At 43.2% G+C, this 22,330-nt stretch overlaps 1 protein-coding gene across 3 annotated transcripts in view; it reads right to left on the minus strand.

The window, feature by feature from the left end:
* si:dkeyp-14d3.1 (transmembrane protein 132C) overlaps positions 1-22,330 on the minus strand; it is a 299,252-nt gene that overhangs the window by 125,043 nt on the left and 151,879 nt on the right. For all 3 annotated transcript variants that reach the window (XM_070546538.1, XM_054731359.2, XM_054731358.2), the window contains exon 3: positions 3,680-3,826. In XM_070546538.1, coding sequence (XP_070402639.1) covers positions 3,680-3,826 — 147 coding nt within the window. The remainder of the gene's footprint in view (positions 1-3,679; positions 3,827-22,330) is intronic.

Below are 22,330 nucleotides of genomic sequence, written 5' to 3' on the forward strand. Positions count from 1 at the left end.
TCTGGCTCTAATAGGACACCTTCTTCATTCTTTTTAACCATGTTTATCAAAAGGTGTTTTACATTCAGTTTCAAAGTTTTACAGCTAATTCAAGTTCAGGCTGATCTCACACTAACAGCTGGAGCTGAGGTCTGACCTTGGGCGGCTGTTTTTATATTCTCATTATAAAACTGATAAATGACTCGGATGTAATTTCATTTGTCTGAAGGACTTTAGTGCTGCTTCTGTAGGTCACTGCCAGGTGTAAGTATTATAAAGTTGTTGCAGACAACAATCAAAAGGTTACCATTTGGGTAAAAATTAGAAAAGTATTTAAAGTCTTATGTCTCTGTCATGTTGGGGGTGGGGGTGAAAAGCAGGGCTGCTGTTCCACCCAGGAGTATCACGCACTACCGATCAGGTTTATAACCAACCACACCCCTCCCCCTTGGGCACCCATGTGGACAGCGCTGGACCTAGTGAAGTGAAAGATGACTCAATCATGGCATTTTACTTCCTGTAATGAGTCATTCAGAATTAAACAGCAACACGGACACACTTGCTCTAATGCTGGAGTAGTGTAGTAAGTGCTCCCTACCGTAAAACATCCAAGAGGGCTAACACCAGATATGACAATGTAGTTATCTACTCTTCGACTAACTGTACGACTCCTCTTCGCTTGTCATCTAGAATCTCTGGTGTTGACCCGTAACTGGCGATGGCCATAAAACGTGCGGAACGGGAGTGAGAGAGTAACATTTTGTTTGGAAAAATGCACTACAGGAACCAAATTGGACCGCAGGATGTCATTCTTACGTCATTCATACATAATGGACCTTTAAGTGATGAGTGATTGTAACCTTAACAGTACCTTACATGCATTTTAATGCTATTAAGGGCCTTTCATGAGTTATGAAGAAGAAGAAGAAAATATCATTTCTATGTCACCTCTCAAGATAAAAATCACGAGGTGCTTCACAAAAACAAAAAATGTATAAATATAAAAAAGCATTTGGAAAATGTTTAAAAATATATTTAAAATGTCCAAAAATAGACAATTGTGATTAAAAAATGTTAAGAAAGAGAGAGATAATTGGAAATAGGGAAATCAGTGGATCCTGAGGAAGGTGGAATAGGTGGGGAGAGCAGAACAAAGAGAGAGTGGTGAAGAAGGTCATACAAAAGCCAGCTTGAACAAGTGAGTCTTCAGCTGTTTTTTGAAGGAGACCACTGAGTCCACTGATCTCAGGCTCAGGGGGAGAGAGTTCCAGAGTCTGGGGGCTACAGCAGCAAATGATCTGTCACCTTTGGTCTTTAGCCTGGTGTGCTGCACAACCAGTAGGCTTTGATCACTGGACCTCAGGGACCTGCTGGGGGTGTAGGGACTAAGAAGATCACCAATGTAAGATGGTGCTTGTCCATGTAAGGCCCTATAGACCAGAATCAGGATCTTGAAATGAACCCTGAAGTTGACTGGCAGCCAGTGAAGCTGGAGGAGAAGCGGGGTGATGTGGGTGTGTTTGGAGGACTTGGTCAGAAGCCGAGCACAGGCATTCTGAACCACCTGTAGACGGTTCAGGGAGGTTCTGCTCAGACTCGTGAAAAGAGAGTTACAGTAGTCTAAGCGTGAGGAGATGAAGGAGTGGATAACTGTCTCAAGTTCAGAGCGGGACAGAATGGGAATCAGCTTAGCAACGTTCCTGAGATGGAAGAAGGAAGAGCGAACAAGAGAACTGACATGAGAATCCAGGGTGAGAGCTGGGTCAAAGGTCACACCAAGATTCCTGACAGAAGGTTTGGTGTGAGAAGCAAGCTGACCAAGAGAGTCTCTGACTTTGGGAACCAGCTCTTCTGGGGCACAGATGAGGATCTCTGTCTTATCTTCATTCAGCTGAAGAAAGCTCCCAGCCATCCAGGTTTTGATAGAGTCTAAGCAGGTGTGTAACAGCTGCAGCTTAGACATCTCATGGGGCTTAAAGGAGATGTACAGTTGGATGTCATCTGCATAAAGATGGTAGGAGATTCATTTGAATGAGCTCAGGATGTGCTGAAGAGGAAGCAGATAGAGGAGGAAGAGCAGAGGCCACAGCACAGAACCTTGAAGGACACCATGCGTAAGAGAGGTGGAGGAGGAACCTAAACCTGGAGGCAGCCACAGAAAAGGAATGCTCAAAAAGATAAGAGGAGAACCACTCCAGAGCATATCCTGATAGGCCTACCCAGTCTCTCAGCCTCTCCAGTAGCAGGTGATGGTCAACAGTGTCAAAGGCTGCAGTTAGGTCCAGCAGGACCAGAACAGAACAGTCCCCTGCATCACTGTGAGTCAGAAGGTCATTAGAGACCCTAAGAAGAGCTGTTTCAGTAGAATGAGCTCTATGAAAACCTGACTGGAAGCTATCATAGATGTTATGTTCATCAAGAGCAGCTGTGAGTTGTTTAGCCACAACCTTTTCCAAGATCTGAGATGGACGGAAGTTTAGAGATGGAAACTCAACACTAAAAAATTATTTTAAGGTAAAAAGGAAAATACAAACATATTAATCAGCAGCTGCATGTTTGCATCCCAGTTAACACATTCAGTCAACCAAAACCATTTTATTTATAACTAAGCTGTCAAAACTGCACTCTGTTTATCATAAAGACAACTTTTAAATGTCAAACCTGAAACAAGATTCACATGAAGTTAAGAAAAGTTAGGGATATAGAGTCCAACACAAACTGAGAGGAACATGGCACAGCTGAACCACAGCTACTTATAAATGTTCAGTAGTGTGTTAAAGAAAATGTTTACTGGCTGCATCTGATTTTACAGCCTTGCTCAGTCACAGGCACACACATCTGTCTGGATTTTATGTGCTGTAACGCTGTATTTAAACCATAATCCTTTCTTGTAATGATCCACTAATAGCAGCAAGTCTAAAAAAGTTACTAAACCAATAGATTGAATTATTCATGTTTAACAGGCACCTCTACACTTGAATACCCCGCTGCACAACTTTGATTATAAAGTTGCAGTTGCAATGACATCTGTCTTATTTTTTATTCTTAGGAAAGAGTTTAAATTTGCAAAGTGGAACAGAAGCTAAAGAGTACATACTTTCCCAAACCACCAAATCTGCTTATAATCCATAAAATTACACCTGTCACTAGAAAGTAAGATTTATTAAAATAACTTCCTGATCCGAGAAGGAAAAACCATTAAAACACACAAAGGCCTTCAATCAACACTTAATTAACACAGCAACCTTTTCCGCACGCTGGCAATCACTTCCCTATCTGCCAGATTAGTTTAAGGACATGAATACCGATTAGAAATGGCCAAAGCAACTCTGGGGCTTTGCAGTGGAGAAAATAAGTGAGTAAATAAAAAATGAGAGCAGAGGAATGGAGGGAGCGGCATAATCACAGCAGGAAGACAACTTTTTGCTGCCCACATTTATGTCAAGTTAAGTGTGTCGTTTTAGCAGCGGGAACATTGCTAGATGGTTAATATTTCAGAGCGTCTGTTTCTTGTGAAACGTGAATGTTTGGTGACAGCATTTTCTACAGTGACAGTGAAGAAATATTTTTGGAGGTGCAGCTCTCAAAGGCTTATCAGGGCATTAAGGTCTGAGCCTAAAGTGTGAAAAATACAAACATGATAAGAAATCAAACCAGCTGTTTTCCCATCATTTCCATGTGAACACATTTAAATGCTGACCTCTGCTTGTCGTAGGTGGATTCCTTCCTGCGGCAATGGAGAGTCACCACACGGTGGCCTTCACTCCTCACATCCTGGCTGACGATCCACTGAGTGGGGTTGCTGGGGCGAGCCCCAAGAAATGTCACTCCCTCTTTTAACTTCACTCTGTGAAAAAAGAAGATGAGTTACAAATGTTTGCCAAAAGCACTTCAGCAGGAGTGCCTCTAAAATGTATACTGTAGCCACATGAATGGCCTCATTTGAGACCCAAAGGTCACACTTCCTCAGCTGGGTCAAGCTGTCCTGGCTGCACTTCTATCTACAGATTATCCATCACAGGAGACTGAATGTCGGTCTACCACCCCTTTAATCTGACTGCCTTTATCTGACTGCTGTTCCATCCGCAAGACGAAGGACACTTCAAGATTTGAAAGAATCATTTTTAATAAACTCTTTTCACTGTCTATTACAATGTTCATAAACAATCATCAAGGTTCATTATAAATGTATTTAATTACTGAAATTAATTATTATTCTTTGGTTGATAATTATTATTATTTATGATAATCAGTAATGTTTAACAGTGACTAGAAGATCATCTGCACTTATACACAATCATGCAGGACACAGTGAATCAGGTTAAGGTTAACTGCACTCACACGTCTTTGTCACATGACAAACCAGAACTTTCTGTCTCTGAGAGAGCGTGTTCCGAGGTATGTTAAATCTACATGTCAAAATCTAATTCGTTAAAATAAGATTACCGGCCGTCTCTTAAAACCAAACTCATCAGTTCAAGTTCAGTTCTTGAGCTCACAAACATTCTCTCCGTGGCAACGAGTCCAGAGGATCGAGTCGGCCGTTCGAAACCTCTACTAAAGCTTTTCTGTCACGCCGATTGAATTGCTTCTACAGAAACGCCATCTGCAACAAGCTGACACAAAACTCCTTCAGAGTTAATTTTAAGATGCAAAACCTTCCACCTGTCCAGGACCAGACAGTCGGTACCACTGGTCTACCCTATCAGACTGAGTATCCAGAGGCAGATCAGCATCCTCCCTTGACCTCCGGATCCACACAGAGGGTCGTCTGAACGGTGAGGTAGAACACAGATTGCGTCTGAATGCCTCTTTTTTTGTAAAAAATAATTTTGCTTAACTGCAAACCAAATTCTTTCACCCAGAACGCGTTTTCTCTCTCTAAGATAAAAACATTCTGAGACCTGCATTCACACATCCAACCACACACACTTCATTTTTAGTTTCATCCAGACACAGATTGCTTTAATACCAAGCTTTAATGCCAAAGCCTTTTATAAATTGTCATTTATGAATTGTCTTTTAAATGGTCATCTTTAAATTGTCAGTAATAAATTCTTAACTTTTTAAACCTGACTCTTCTTTGAATAAAACACAGAGTGGTGTATATTGATCAATGAATGAGCAAAGATCTCTTTAGATCTTCTGAATTAATAAATAAACTTTTGCTATTAATTTAAATCTCTTAAATTAAATATTAATCTTTGTATTAAATATAGACCAAGCCAGTTGTTGTATGAACCTCTATCGAATATATAAATATCTGTGGATTTATATATATATATATATATATATATATATATATATATATATATATATATATATATATATATAAATATATATGTATATATATATGTATATATATATATATGTATATATATATATATGTTTCATTGCCAATTCGTTTGATCCTTCTCAGGGTTTAACAAAGCTGAATAGCAAGAGCTGTTAAATTCTAGTTATGTAAATTAACAACGCTACAATACAAAGTATACAAAGAGGGGACCACTATTTGGTGGCACCATGAGCAACAGTTTATAATAACACAAATCACATTCAGGTTATACATGTGATATATTTGGTGATTGACTGATGTGGATGCACGAGGTGAACCATCCTTCTGGAAAGACTTTTACAATTATCTGCTGACATCTAAAACTGGACTTAATCATTTAGAAAAAACTAAAACTTTCAGGCCACATTCAGTCTGATTTTAGCCAAAAAAGAGGGGTCAAATACTGGCTCAGGAGGATGATGGTAGCAGAAGAAGCATTTTCTATGAAAATGTAGGTAGTGTGCACTCCTGAAAAGCCTAATATCACAAAGTTTATACTCCATTCTGTTTGAGTTACAGTGAATAAACAATATACGTCTCATGCAGGAGGAGTCTGTGAAGGACTACATCACTGCTGCTGCAGACCTGCTCCTGACAAAGTGAAATGATCAGCCTGTGCAGAAGAATCAATGGTGGCAGAAAGGGTAATATTATTGAGTTAAAAGTTCTACGGACTAGAAATAATCATTCATATTATATACAATCTATTCTACATGCTTCATTTTATAGAATCACTGTTTTGTTTTGTGCTCTGAAAGTCAGAAACTGTCAATAAAATCGTCCCTAAGTTGGTGCTACAAGACTTGAGTGAATGCCTGCTTAGCTCTACCGCTCTACCTGAGATGGATGGTTTTGATTAAGAAAATGATGTCATTTTTGTGCTCCTCAAAGAGCTACTATGTTCATATTTGCTATAGTCTCTGAAGTTATGAAACAAAAATATGTCAAAAACACGAAAGCAAGGACTCCCTCCTTCAGATCCGTTGTGACAACATCTTAACGTGCATCTGAATTTTACTGATGTCCCTCCTTTACTTACATCTGGAATTTATTTCCTTCACAGAGCATGAAAAATACATTATGAAGAAGTTTCTTTGACTGGTACATTTACATCGGTGTCTTTGGCTCAGGGAATCACATTGAAGCAAAAATAAAAAAATAAATAAATAATGTAGAGTGAATTAAACCAAATTAAATCACAGTAAGTGTAATCCTTATAACAAAATACCCAGAGTCTGATTTGAAGCACTGACACATAATAGATTTAGACTAATGTTCCATAACATAAGATATTCAAAGGCTAGTGTGATTTTATCTGAGAGTGACAGTGAAGTACCAAGACTGAAGAGCAGACTAAATTAAAACAGAAGGCCCAATCACTTTCCCTGTCCAATCCATACCAGGTTGGCAGATGAGACCAAAGAGAAGGCTTTCCTTTCATCTTGAATTTGTTGCTGCCCTTTTTAGATGCAATTGCCAATCTGTCTTCTGATGACTATATCTGCCCTCCCCAATCAGGTTCATTTCTTTGATGTGATAGCTTGTCATGTTGGACTGCAGGTTGTTTGTGAGAAGTCAAAATCAAATCAGTGATAAACAGCAAAGCTGAGGGTCACTTTAAATGCATTTGCGTGTGAAATGTTTGTTTTTTGTGTTGCTGTCTCTCTGGGATGCTTCTTTTTGTGCCGCTGAATAAAATATTCATAGTTTTCTACAGCTTCACTTGTTACGATTATGATAAGATTGAAGTGTGCAGTGTTTTCGGACAGTGACTAATCGTAATTGGACATTTTTTGGACTTTGTTCGGCATGCAGTGAATTCTAAGGTTATTGTTCCACCTGACCAGGCTAGCTTCACACAGACACAGGAAATCAGTATGACATCTAAACAGCATTATCTTATGAAGGCAAAGAAATCTGGTAGCACAGAAAGCGAATATCTTCTCTTTCCTTTGCTATAAAGCATTGTTCTGTCAGAGCTGTCTGCTCGGTTTCCAGGGTGAGGAGGCCTGCCCCAGGCAGTGCAGACAACGCTTTAGTGGTGGAGATTCATTCATTCAGACCAGAACTAAAGGAACTTCTGTTTTCTATGTAAATGTCTGCTGTAGCAACTCTTTTTTAAAATAGAAAAGAGAAGTACATGTTTTTCTAAACTTAAGTACTTTTGTAAAATATAATCTACATTTATATCATGATATCAAAAGCATCCATCCATCCATTCATTCATTCATTCATTAACGTGGGTTTATCCAGTGTCAGGTTGCCTAAGTAGAGAGGCCAAGACTTCATTCTTGGCCTCTCTACTTAGGCAACAGATTTGAAAACCAAGATGGCGCCAGTGTTGGTGGCTCGCCGTCTGTTGCTCGTTTGTTTTTATGTCTCTTTGTAATCTTATGCTGTGCTATGCAAAATGTTTGTTCTCTTCTAACATATGATCGGGGATCCTTGCTGGGAATCATACTTACCTATGAACCAATCCTGATGAGAAGCTGCGTTACTCCTCGAACTCCGGATTCTAAGGTGGCTGGAATACCAGCGTTTTTCTGCCCCACATCTGTTCCTCACATCAAAAGGTAACGCCGTCGATGTCGTGGGAATCAGAGTGGCCGGTTCGTTAGATTGAGAACTAGCCTACAACGCTCCTCACGGGTGGTTCGGCCTTCCGTCTCTTTGCCCCGAGCCGCTTGCAATCGTGACTGAGCCCTTCTTTGGTTCCATTGGTTGGTAGGACCTGGATCGCCGGCTCTCTTCGTGCTCCAGTGCCATTCCGGGTCTGTTGGAAAGGAGCTAACTTACATAACTTCAGCAAGTACCAGTTGAAAAGATGGAAGCGGACACCTTTGCCTGCTCTAAATCTGCCACTCCTCCCTTGAGCTCTGTCTGTTTTGGACTTCTGAACACCAGGTCAGTCATGAATAAATCCTTCCTTTTCAATGACTTCTTCAAGTCCCATGCACTTCACTTTTTTGGAATTGTGGAGAGTTGGATTCCCGTGGGACAAACTGATGTGCTCGCTGAACTATCACCGGATGGCTGTGTTTGTTTTATTGTCCTAAGAAGGATGGGTCGATACGGGGGTCTGGTCTGCATCGTTAAGAACAGTGTAAGCTGCAGACAGCTTGGCTACTCATATCAGTTTGACAGCTTTGAGCTATGCCTGTTTGATTTTGGACTGGACTCCACATTTTTAGGAATTCTTATTTATTGGCCACCAAAGTTTGATGCAATATGCAATATTCATATTGGACTTTTCTGAACTTTTGTCAGCTTTTATGCCCAAATATGATCATGACTTAATTCTGGGAGATTTTAACATACATCTTTGCTGCCCTGAGAAACAGCTTGTGAAGGATTTTATTGATCTGCTTGATGCTCTTAATATAACTCTGTGGAAGACTGGGTCCACACACAAGCATGGCCACACTCTGGACTTGGTCCTCTCATTTGGGATTCCTTCTATCAATACCAATGTGGTAGATACTGCTTTTTCTGACCATGCTGCACTTGTGTTTGATTGTGATATCACTACTGTAACGTCCAGAAAGGATCAATTTTCACCTACATATTGACCTACACAGTGTCCGGTCACCTAAAGACATAATTCCACTAGCTGGGTGGAGTTTCTATTCTGTCTTCTTGACATTTCAGGGGCACAAGATGTCAGCGTATGTTCCCAAACAAAGCTTTCTTTTGATAAGACTGCAGGATTGCACTCTCTCATGAAAGATGAACTTTTACAACTCATAAGTTAAATTATCATTAAATAAACATATGGTTGAATGAACAAATGTTATAGGAATAATAATATTAATGTTAGAATTAGGGCTGCAATGATTTGTCGACGCTGTCGACAAATATCAACAATAGAGATAGTCGAGAATGAATGTCATTGTCGACGATGTCGCCAGACGTGTTTTTTCCGACCGAGTGAGGCATCTCACTACATTACAATCTCTGCCGAGAGTCGCACATGCACAATACCTTCTCTGCTGACCGTCAACTAACAGAAATGGCGGCGTTCAACGCAGCAGCTACGCGTACCAAAACATCTAAAGTTTGGGAGCATTCTAGCCTGGATTCGGCGAATAAAAAGATGACCTGCATTATTTGCAAAGCAGTTCTTGCGTATCACAGCAGCACCTCGGTGATGCATGAATACTTAAAGAGAAAGCACGTCCGACCGTTGAATGAAACCGAGTCTGACTCACCTTGGTAAGATTTAAACAACACGAAAGCCAATATGTTTTGTTTTGGATCTAAATTGTACATTTTTTTAAACGTATTTTCACTTTTAAAAAAGAGAGATTTAATGTTATGCCTGACTGTGCCTGACAAAAGTATTTTAATTTTATTTATGCATTTATGTCTGTACTGACTGAGCGCTGTGCCTAATTGGTGTTAAACAGGGCATTTTTATTTACTTTTAGTATGAATTGGCCTATCAGCAGCAAAGTTCAATAAAATATGCATTTTCCATTGAAGCACCTATTTTTAATGTGATTATTATCCTTTTTCACATAATTAAAGCTGTCTCATGCTAAATTTAAGAAAAATGTCATAATTATCCGATTAGTCGACTAATCGTTTCAAAAGTCTGTGACTATTAAAATAGTCATTGGTTGTAGCCCTAGTTTGAATAACTTGTGCCTAATTCAGTGAAGTTTAAATTATTTGTAATATTACAATGAAACATTTTGATGTTATGATCAGTAATGTTTGGTTAACAAGTGAATCATTATCTACACTCATACACAATGTTCATAAGATATAAATTAAAGTTAACGTCACTGCACATAGATATTTTCTTATCCACAAATCAGAGCATCTTTTGTATCTGGAAAAGACGTGTGTTCTGAGGTTTGTTTGTTAACACCTCTTAACCTCTTTTGTCCTGATTGGCCATGTAATCATAATATGGCGATTATTAAAACAGAATCACTTGCTGAGTGATTCAGCCAGTTTGAGCAGAGCTCCAGACTGGCCAGCCGGAGCAAAACTCTTTGAACCATCAAGGCTTTTGACAAGCCAAAAGCTGCCTGCAACAACACAGAAACTTGCTCCTTCAGCTACTCAGAAACAGCTGTTCTAGATGCAAACTAGTTCCAACCTGTTGTGACATCTCTGGACTGGAGAGTCGGTGCTGCGGTTAATCTACTGAAACTCGGTGCCCAGGGGTCATCTGACCTTCTTGACGTTCGGATCCGCAAAGAGGGTCTCCAAAAAGGATGAGGTAGACACAGCATGATTGCGTCTGATGTGGTTTTGATAAGAACCAACTTTGCTAGCTTATAGCAGATCAAATTCACTCCCACTCAGAACTCAGTTTGTTCAGATACAAGGTTCTGATAAACACACACCATTCAATCATCATACATCGCACCCCATCCACTTATTTTCATCCATCACATTTGTCTTATTTAACTTGTCTTGTTTTTAATTTGTGTAACGTCCAGGAATGGTCAATTTTCACCTACAGATGACCTACATGCCACCGGTCATCTACAGACATGAATCTGCCTCCGTGCATCTCTTAATCTTCCAAGCCGCAGGAAAAGATTCGACACTGCGTGTTTGCACTCAGATTGTCAACATCATGTTCCCTTCTCAAGGTTCTTCTCTGCCAAGCCTGTCTGCTTATCTAGGCTGCCCTGCACAGAATAAACAAATATGGCTGCCACCTGATGACGTCATAATATGCTAATTATGTGAGTGAATTTGTTCCTATCACAAAATTTGGCTCATACTGAAGATTTTTCTAATTTACAATATTCCTCTATCTCTAACCAGATTTAAGCTACAAGCTCTTTAAATAGTGATATACAAAATTCATAATTCACTGAAAAAACTATGGCGCCTAAAGAGTCAATATCAAATTCAGTGTTGAAGCCTTGGAGGAAACACTGAGGAGACATCTATGAGGAGGACCATACAAGTGTAACAGGACAAGCTGCTGTGGTACCCTCTGGGGTAGCAGGGGTCTTGTATCTAGTTTTGTTACACTTCAGTGGCCAGGATGTCCATCAGCGTGTCTTCCAGTGAGACCTCTGAATATTTTAAACAGAAGAGTCTGTAAGGGAAGCCAGCCACCTTTCCACAGTCACACAGAGCAGCGGTTGCCGAATGGTTGAAGTTTTTTTTTTATTTGCTTGTTTTGTGAGTTAATGGTATTTTTGGCCTTGTAAGCAGTAAGCATAGGAGTCCCTGGCAGGTTAAATAGTGGACAAAAGCCTCAGTCTCTAACCGAATAATGGGGAGACCTCAGCTTCATTCTGTTTGCAGTAAATGCACATGATTACTTTAATATTAACTACATGATAAATGTCTATTCTGTTATGGTGTTAAGGGAATGTAACACTATAAAGAAAATAACAACAGAAAATAATAGAAAATAATTTTCATGTCAGCCATTTAGAGCAATTTAACAACATTACTCTAGATGGAACTGGATTGAGTCATATTTATGCCTAATTTGCTATATTGTTTTTGGGGCGACAAAGAGCACCTTCATCCCCGATCTTTGTTAAATCTGCAGCACGTCACTGGTGCCCTACAGAGCTGCATCAGCAAAATGTGTGGAAACTTTGGAAAGTGAAATTTCATGAGGTGATTTTATCAAAACTATAAGTTTGATTAGATGCTTAAAGTTTAAACACTTGGTTTAATGCAGTGACTTCAGAAACCCAGATTAAAGCTGCAATGGCAAATTTGGAAAACAAATTAGCCTAAAACATTTTTTATGCCCAACATAGTAAATATATAGTGGAGTTAAAATATATATATATATATATATATATATATATATATATATATATATATATATATATATATATATATATATATATATATATATATATATGGCTCAGACTGAGGGCAACCATTGGACTAGCTGGCTGTCAGTCTCACCACACCACTGCGCTTCCACTTCCACACACATTCCTTTTTTTTTTCTTTTTTTTTTACCGTGTCCTGTCTGGCTGTGAAGCAAGCAGAATTGATGTCTGAATGCTGGTAACAAGCCTTACAGATTTACTCTCAGGTGGAGCATTAAAGCATCTGCTTTTAATGTCACGCCTGATACTTAAAACTTCATTGTTATTGTTTTTGAACGCTTTGTAATTCCGACCAGACACGGAGACAGAGGTGAAAGAGAAAGGAAAAGAAAAGGTGGGGAGAGAGGGGGTTCCACAAAAATAAACAATAATGAACAAGAGTCTGCTTCTAGACCTGCAGAAAAAGACAAAAAAAGCAAAAGGGCAAAAAAAAAAAGGGACACAACAACAATACAACAAGATCAAGCTATCACTGCGTCAACTTGATAAAGAAATATATAATCAACATTGCTTAACTGAAGAATAACGATAATAAATCACAGTGCATTAAGTGCCCACCATAGTCTTAAGACATGTGTTTAACGTGCCCAAGCCCATACTTTTGAGAGCACCATGTGAGCACCTGTGTGTGTACACGCGTTTGTTTATGTAAGGTTTCTCTATAGGAGCGTCCAACAGAGAGTGTGAGGGACCACAGATCCGCCCCCCAAAGATGTGCAGGAGACGGGGGGGGGAGCTCCAAGTCTCAGAGATCCAGGTGCTGCCCCAGAACACAGGAACCCCAAGGAGACTGCAACCAGAAAGGCCCCCGCTCCCCTCGAGAGGCACAGAGGATCGCCCCGGGGGGCCACAACCAGCAGCCGGCAGAGTCCCGGGAGACATCAGCGGCAAGCTCTCACGCCCACCCGCAGCCTCCCACCCCCTAGCCGGCCGAGCCCGGGACCCAGCGACCCGGGACCCAGGGGCGACCACCCCCGCCAGGGACCCAGCAGAGGCCAGGGACCCAGACCCCACCAGGCAGCCACCGGGATCTATCAGGCAGATGCCAAAATCTTAAACCCCCAGACCCGGTTGCCACGAACACTCAGGCAGACCAAGGCACAACCCCTCACACCAGGTGTGGCAGGGGGAGGGGGGATGAAGATCTATATCATCAAAAGAAGTTCCAGGAGAGGGGAGGAGTCAAAGGCCCCACCTGACATATACAGTCATACACAAACACAGTCACACACTCCCTCCCTCATGCTCACACATACACATACAACCAAAGACTTACAAAAATGCATGCCGGACACCCACTCATGCTCCCCATACACACCCTATTCACTCTGGTCCCGGTACTGCTGCACATTGGGTACAACCATCACCGGTAACCAGAGTTTGACCCTTTCTGCTGGGGTACTGATGAGCAGGCTCCCCCGCCCAATGCTGAGCACAGCAACCCACCACCCCAGACCCCAACCAGACGGCCAGATCTCCCTCCTAGCCTCCAGGCCCAGGAAGCCAAGCAACAATAGAGGTGGCTAAGACCCCTAGTCTCCCTCCGCCTGCTCCAATATAGTGTTGTGTGATCATGAGGTGTATTCCATGGCTGTGGTGAGCGGGCAGTGCGGGCATCATCCGGCCTATGCCAGCTGATGCCACCGCACCACCCCACTTACACCCTCAGCCCTCGGTGTCTAAGTGCGGTTTAAAATTGGAAGTGGGCACCGGCACCCGGGAGGAGGCTGAGATATCCCCCTGACAAATGCCGTTGAATGTGCTCACTCCCAAGGCCCTAAGTGTGTGTTTGTGTGATGATGTGAGGGAGCAGGAGGAGAGAAACATGCGGGGATGGGGAGGAATGGCTGGTTGGGCTTAGCCCTCCAGGGAGCCAGCTCCCCTACTGGCCCCAATAGGCACCTCTGTTGTCAAACCGAGATGACATTCATTTTGCGCACTAACACCGGTAACACGGCTAAGACATTGTCCAGCTTACGATTCACCTCGAGTAATGTCCCAGTCTGTGAGGTCTCCGTCCGGACGGTGCTGTCCATGGGTGCGGGTCGCCCTCCAATCGCTCCCGTCTTCCCAATTTTTCGGAAAACCAGATATCCTCCCACTCCAATCAGAAGAAATCCAGTGATCATCAGGCCAAATATCCACATATCTTCGACGTCCTCAATGGACAGCTGAAAGAGACAGACGACCTTCCACTCCTTCCAGGAATCGAGCATATATCCCGCTGCGTGTGTCCCAAGAGGGCAAGTGGGAGCCCCCTCCTCCGTTCTCATCGTAGAAAAAATCTTATCAATCGTGTTGAATGACCAATTAATTAAATCCATTTCTGAAAAATAGTGATTTCCAGAGGAAATGCAGAGAAGCGCTCTGTGGGCAGACAGGACAAAAGAGCCTTGGGAAAAAAAAAGATAAGGGAGCAAAGCAGAAGCGTCTGTGCTCTGAGTGCCAGGAGAAGAAGCATATCATAGAAAGTTCACTTTATGGAGCTTTTTACCATGTGCTGTTATTTCCTCATGAGAAAAAAAAAGAGAAAAAAACAAGTCTATTTTGGGCTAAATTCATGCATTTTCCTTTTTCAGTTGCAAATTTTGAGTTTTACCTTGAAAATCCTGTCAAACTAATCTTGTCATCAGGCCCTGCTCCTCTTCCGAAAGCTAGTCTCTGGTCTGAAACCTATTTTCCCTGACCAGCACAGGACAAGTGGCTTATAGGCGACTGCTGTCGTGTAGCAGACTTGGTAGACCAATGGATAACCTTAGCCAACACAGCAACTGGGCGAAGCTTCACTGAAACACACCGTTTTATTTCAGGCTAACAAAAATAACTTGTATTCAAGATAAATAACATCTCAAACGATAACATTTTATGAAATACTGTGCTTGCTTTTGCTCTCAAATGTTTAACATAGCATGGTATGAAACCTTCAATGTCAAAATTCGTCTATAGCAACAAATAAAAGATTCTAACCCGATTTACAAGCTAACAGCTACTCATGGTGTATTTCTGGTGTTCTAAATTTCATGCAAACTCCTGCAAACTCAATTTCATATTCCTCTTTATAGCGGCTAATTTATGAGTTATTTTACTGAAATGCTACGATTTTACTGTCAGATGTGAACCAAAATCAACCAAAAGTGCTACTGCTAGCTGTTGTTGATATGTGTGCTTCAAATTGCATTTTAACTTGATTTGGAGGTTTATAAAATAACGTTTGGAAAAACAGCAAAACACATTATCTACGTTTGAGTTATTTTAAGGTAGCAGCAATTCTTCTATTCAGACTAATCATTATGTTGTCAGTTTGGCCAAGCTATCTGATCTGCATTTCTTCAAACTGAGGTTGTCCAGTGCTTATTCCTAAGGAATTATTCTGAAAAAGTAATTTAAAAATCACTGTCACTGATATCAAAGTGTTTACATTACATCCGAGGGGGGCCTTTAAGGGTATAGTTTTGACTCTTCCTGCATCACAGTGTAACATGGCAGTCCAGGAATGGCAAGTCAGATAAAACTGTTCTTCTGAGTTTGACAAGCTGACACTCCCCTCAGGACAGAAGAACGCAACACGCTGGATTAATTCTCCCAGGCTCTGCTCAATATCTAAATACATCTCCTATGGATCCATGGAGCCACAACTATGACTGAATGTTCTGAATACTAAGTAACACATAACTAAAAGAGGAAGTAAAGTGACAACAGCCTTCAGAGGAAAGAGAGTAAACAGCATGAAGAAGCAACGCGTTTAGCTGACAGTTTAAGGAGCCACAACATGAAGCTCTCAGGGCTGTTAGCAGAGACCTTGATGAGTCTTTAGTGGCGCTAAACTAAGTCTGAAGTAAAGTGAGCTGTGTTGTACACAGGATGCCAGAGCGGTGATGAGTGATTTAATGTCAGCATGACCCTTTCATAGATAAAAATGATAAAAATAAATAAAAATGATGCAACAGATTCACATTTCCCACTCGTGCTTCGGTTTCCTCTTATTTCTACCTAAAGCCTGATTGTGTACTCAAACTTCTCAGAAGCTCTGATAAACAAAACCTCTTCTCAGCAGAGAGAGAGAGAGAGAGAGAGAGAGAGAGAGAGAGAGAGAACCAGTTTTAATGGGAAATTGAATGAGGCTGAATGATAATTGGAGTTTCCAGCTAGTTGTGTGCATCCTCTCACTGCAGGCTGCTCTTCATTTACTTCTATGGCTCTGCTGAACTGCTCCTTGTTCACATCCATTATAGGATTTTTTGACCTATTCTGATGATTCTTCTCCACTGGCTCCTCTGAGAGCCATATGCATTCACAATCAGTAACTCCACTAGGAAACTTTTCCTGCTTTATTGTGCCATCCTGCCTACATGTAGAGCGCAGGGATTGCAGCATCTCAGCGGGGAACACAGAGAAAAAGGAGGCAGTATAAGGAAATGGCAGAGAGACAGCAGGACAACAGTACTTTGAGATGGGTTGCACTTGATGTCTGATGGAACAATATAAGGGGCTGCACTCCACTACGAGACCATAACTGCTATGAGACATCATCAGAAGGAACTCACACATGTACAGTGGGAAAAAAAGAACCACGAAATCAAGCCAAACACCTACACTCCCATCCCATAGCGACATAGCAAAACAGACTTAATATTCCTACAATATACCCAAAAATAGGGCTGCACAATATTTTGCTAATATATTGTCATCGCGACATCAGCATGTGCAATATGCAAATCGCAAAAAACAGATAAATATCATAATGCATGGTCAGCTCAAATGTTTGCTACACATAATGCATTCTGTCAACCAAACGGAAGCATGATGTTTTTTTTAACAAATCAAATGGAGCTCTCCACCCAATTGGGTGGGTTCTCATAGGTAAGATGCCCACCCCTGAGGCAGACAGCACTTAATTTTGATGGTTAGCAAACACCTGAGTTAGCCTTTTTCCACTCTTTCTGTTAATTCTGCTTTTCCCGGGATCCACTGATTGCCTTTCTTGTTCATTTTCTTTTTCCCTTTTCTAAAATATCTTGCTTTTCTAATTTTTATGATTTTTTTTGGGGGGGGTTATTTCTTTGTTTGTAATTAATTTTGCCCCGGAGTGGAGTTTTTATTTATCGTAAGAAATATCGTCACTGCAATATCGATCACTGTTATCGCATATCGCAGGTTTTCTTAATATCGTGCAGCCCTACTAAAAATATAAAAACGTTTCTAAAGTCATAAAATGTCAGGAAGGAATGCGTATGCTGAACTCGTATGGGTGTGTTCACATATCGAAGGTGTGTAGACTTCTACAATATGGTCTTAAATTAATTTAGGTTACCTTCTCAGCCTTCTCTAATTTAGGCTGGGAAACCTGGACGATGTCCCGATTGAAACATCTTTGGTTCACATGGTTCTTACTGCCAAATGCATCGCTAAGAAAACTATCCTCTTGAATTGGAAAAATAGAGAAACTCTCTGTATTAACCAGTATAGAAATCTTTTGTTAGATCATATTACACTTGATTTAGCCTCTGCTTCCACTTCAAATCAATCTCTCTGGGCTCCTTTGATCAGTTCCATCACATAGTGATGATGGGGGCCATTGATATTGTCCTGTGGGATGATGTGGGTGGGGGGGGTGGAGGGTCTGAGTTTGGAGTGTCCGGATGTTCCCTGGAGGTGGGTTCACTGGGGGTGTCTGGGACAGGGGGGCCGTTGTCCCCCTCTGGAGGTGCTTGGGTTGCCTCGGGGGGTGGACTGCTGGTGGTTGTGAGTGTGGCCCCTTGGAGGTGTTGGCGGCGGCCATGGGTCACTGCCTGGCAGCTGCATTGCCCCTGGGCGGGTCTGGGTGGGGGCCTGGGGGCTCGGGGTGTGGGGGTGGCTGGCCCTGTGTGGGGATCTGGGCGGGGCCTTGGGGGTGGGGTTCTGACATGTATGCTGCCGGGAAGAAGGCAGGAACATGCAGCCGTGCCTGGCCCGGGTTCAGGGGCCTCGGGTAGACCTTGGCTCCTCTGCTGTCCCATCACAGGGGAGGGGGAGGTCCAGGAGGGGGAGGACCCAACCTCACCTGGATGTCCTATGTCTTAGTATTCTGGAAGTTGTGCAAATGCAGGGATGGGCATAGATATTCTGCTGGGGTGGGGCTGAGTTGGTGCCCTCGGACTCCGTGAGGCTCTGCAATGCTGCTGCATTGGGCCCTGGCAGGATGGGCTGGGGTCTCCATGCCCTGGGTGGCAATTTGACAACAGAGGTGCCTATTGGGGCCAGTGGGGGAGCTGGCTCCCTGGAGGGCTAAGCCCGACCAGCCATTCCTCCCCATCCCCACATATTTTTCTCCTCCTGCTCCCTCACATCATCACACAAACATGCACATAGGACCTTGGGGGGTGGACAAGTCAGGGAGTGCGGGTATAGACCCCATTTCTGCATACCTGTGGCAACCAGCCCCCCAATTTTATTTGCACCTTATACACTTCCACCGACGACATTCCATGCAAACACACACTTAGGGCCTTGGGAGTGAGCACATTCAACGGCATTTGGCAGGGACTTCTCAGCCTCCTCCCGAGTGTCGGTGCCCACTTCCAATTTTAAACTGCACTTAGACACCGAGGGCTGTGGGTGCAAGTGGGGTGATGCAGTGGCATCAGATGGCATAGGCCAGACAATGCCTGCACTGCCCGCTCACCACAGCCATGGAATACACCTCAACAACACACAACACTATATTGGAGCAGGCGGAGGGAGACTAGGGGTCTTAGCACACCTCTGTTGTTGCTTGGCTTCCTGGGCCTGGAGGCTAGGAGGGAGATCTGGCCGTCAGGTTGGGGTCTGGGGTGGTGGGTTGCTGTGCTCAGCATTGGCGGGGGAGCCTGCTCATCAGCACCCCAGCAGAAAGGGTCAAACTCTGGTAACCAGTGATGGTTGTACCCAATGTGCAGCAGTACTGGGACCAGAGTGAATAGGGTGTGTATGGGCATTATGAGTGGGTGTCTGGCGTGCATTTTTGTAAGTCTTTGGTTGTATGTGCATGTGTGAGCATGAGGGAGGGAGTGTGTGACTGTGTTTGTGTATGACTGTTTATGTCAGGTGGGGCCTTTGACTCCTCTCCTCTCCTGGGACTTCTTTTGATGATATAGATCTTCATCTCCCCTCCCCCTGCAACACCTGGTGTGGGGTGTGGTGCCTTGGTCTGCCTGAGTGTTTGTGGCTCCTGGGTCAGGGGGTGTAAGATTTTTGGCATCTGCCTGATCAATCCCGGTGGCTGCCTGGAGGGGTCTGAGTCCCTAGGCTCTGCTGGGTCCCCGGTGGGGGTGGTCGCCCCTGGGTCCCGGGTCGCTGGGTCTCAGGCTCGGGGTGGGAGGCTGCGGGCAGGCCTGTGGGCTTGCCGCTGATATCTCCTGGGACTCTGACGGCTGCTGGTTGTGGCCCCCTGGGGTGATCCTCTGTGCCTCTCGAGGGGGGCAGGGGCCTTTCTGGTTGCAGTCTCCTTGGGGTTCCTGTGTTCTGGGGCAGCACCTGTATCTCTGGGACTTGGAGCTCCCCCCGTCTCCTACACATCTTTGGGGGGCAGATCTGTGGTCCCTCACACTCTCTATTGGATGCTCCTATAGATAAACCTTACATAAACAAGTGCGTGTACACACACAGGTGCTCACATGGTGCTCTCAAAAGTATGGGCTTGCGCACGTTCAACACATGTCTTAAGGCTGTCGTTGCCACTAAATGCACTATGATTTATTATTGTGTGATTGTTCAGTTAAACAATGTTGATTTGATATTTCATCATCAGGTTGACACAGTGATAGCTTGCTCCTGATGTATTGTTGTGTGTCCCATTTTTTTCCATTCTTTCCCTTTCTGCAGGTTTAGAAGCAGACTCTTGTTCATTATTGTTTATTTTTGTTTTATTTTTGACTTCTAGTTTGATAACTAAATAGGCTGCAGCAGATCCACACTGACACCTGCACCACACCCATCCGTGCTCAGTTTTTTCTCTCTCTGCTCCTCTCCTCCACACCTGAAGCAGCCCTCTCTTTATAGCTTGGGTGTGGTAAACAACACAAATACACTGATAAATAAATGAACAACATCCGACTCACCCAATTACATACAGTGGAAAAGAAAATCACAGTGGCACAGTTTTACAATTATACTCTGGTAATTGTTTAGACCATTTTCTCACATCCTCTGTGCAACTAATATTAAATATTTTCTTTTATTTTAACACTTGTCTAATGTGGCAATGCCACATTGAGTCTCTAATGACCTTCTGACTCACAGTGACACAGAGCACTGTTCTGTCCTGGTTCTGCTGGACCTGACTGCAGCCTTTGACACCGTTGGCCATCACCTGCTACTAGATAGGCTGAGAGGCTGGGTAGGCCTATCAGCCTATCAGGGACTGCTCTTGAGTGGTCCTCCTTTTATATGTCTTAGTGTTCCTTTTGTGTGGCTATCTCCAAGTTTCAGTACTCCTCCATCTACGTTGCCCATGGTGTCACACAAGGCTCTGTGCTGGGGCCTCTACTGTTCCGCCTTTATCTGCTCTCTCACCAGCATTTGCTGAGCTCTTTTAAAAGAATCTCGTATTATGTGCATGCAGATGACATCCAACTGTGCAATGCAATTACAAAACTACCCAAAACTACAAGACTACAAAACTACAACAGAAAGCAATTCAACCTAAAACACAAGAACAAATAAAAGAAAATCACATGTTAACAAGACTACATTACTTATCAGTTATTACTTCATAAGTTTTCATAAACATAAAAAAAGCAATAAATGATACACATTTTGGAGCTGCTTTCAGACAGCAGGAATCTGCTTTAGAAACAGATAGTTCGGATCATTTCAAAAGGCAAAAATGGCTGCTGTTGGTCATTTTTATGCTTTAAAACATTCAGAATTTCGTCAGAGTAATAATTCTCCAAACCGAGTCTGTTCTACAAGTTATCAACATTGGATATAAATATCACTATCATTTAAACCCAAACATTATTATCTGTGTGCTTGTTGTCATAGGATCCATCAGATTAGTCTGAGCTTTAAGTCTAAAGTCACCTCAGATGGAGCTGCAGACCCTGGATGAGAAGACAAAGAGCAGAAATAAGACTTCTGCTACCTGTCATGTTTCGAGGCAGGCGTCTAACCCAAGACATGCAGAATCAACTCGACAGAGGGCAAGTAAACAAAAGTTATTTTGTGTTTAGAAAAATGGAAACTAAGGGAAGCACTGGGAAGTCCAGTGATCGGGAAACTGGGTGAGAACAGTGTATGACCTGATAGACAAGACCCCCTTTGTAGAATCGGGCAGGAGGAGGAGGCGCCAGAGTGGGACACAAGGGGCTAGTGACCAGGGGCTTGACCAAGGACACGTGAAAGACCGGGTGTATCCTCAAGAACTGCGGCAGGTTCAGGCGTACGGTGGAGGGGCTGGGAACTGCCGCAATCGTGAAGGGACCAATAAAGCGTGGCGCCAATTTCCGGGATGTGGCCTTGACAGAAACATCCTTAGCCGACAACCAGACCATCTGACCCAGGGTGTAGATCAGGCCGGCTGCCATTGTCGATCAGCCAGGCGTTGATTACTTTCGGCAGTGCGCTTAAGGGCGGCCCTGGTCGTAGACTAAGCGCGCCTGGCCCTGTGGAGAAACTGTGGAACCGTGGTGGTGGTGTGTGCCTGGAGAGGGAACAGCGAGGGTTGAAAACCAAGGGAGGACTCAAATGGGGACTGACCTGTAGCCGAAGACACATGGCTATTGTGGGCGAACTCCACCCAGGCGAGTTGGGTACTCCAGGTGGAAGGGTGGGTGGAACACACAGCGCAGCATGGCGCCCAGCTCCTGGTTCATGCGCTCACATTGACTGTTGGTTTGTGGGTGAAATCCTGAAGTCAGGGTAGCACGGGCTCCCAGGGAGGCAATGAACTCCTTCCAGACCTTGGAGATAAACTGCGGGCCACGATCAGAGAGGATCTCCTCAGGAATTCCGTGGAGTCGAAACACATGCTTGATCAGGAGCTGAGCTATGACAACAGAGGTAGGGAGAGACTTCAAAGGAACTAAATGACAAGCCTTAGAAAAATGGTTGACAATGGTCAGGATTGTGTTGAAGCCATGGTAATCAGGCAACCCACAGACGAAATCCACCGCAATGTGTGACCAAGTGCGAGAAGGGGTAGGAAGTGGACACAACAGACCAGCAGGTG

The sequence above is a fragment of the Nothobranchius furzeri genome, chromosome 17, assembly GCF_043380555.1.
Source record: "Nothobranchius furzeri strain GRZ-AD chromosome 17, NfurGRZ-RIMD1, whole genome shotgun sequence".
Classification (NCBI taxonomy): domain Eukaryota; kingdom Metazoa; phylum Chordata; class Actinopteri; order Cyprinodontiformes; family Nothobranchiidae; genus Nothobranchius; species Nothobranchius furzeri.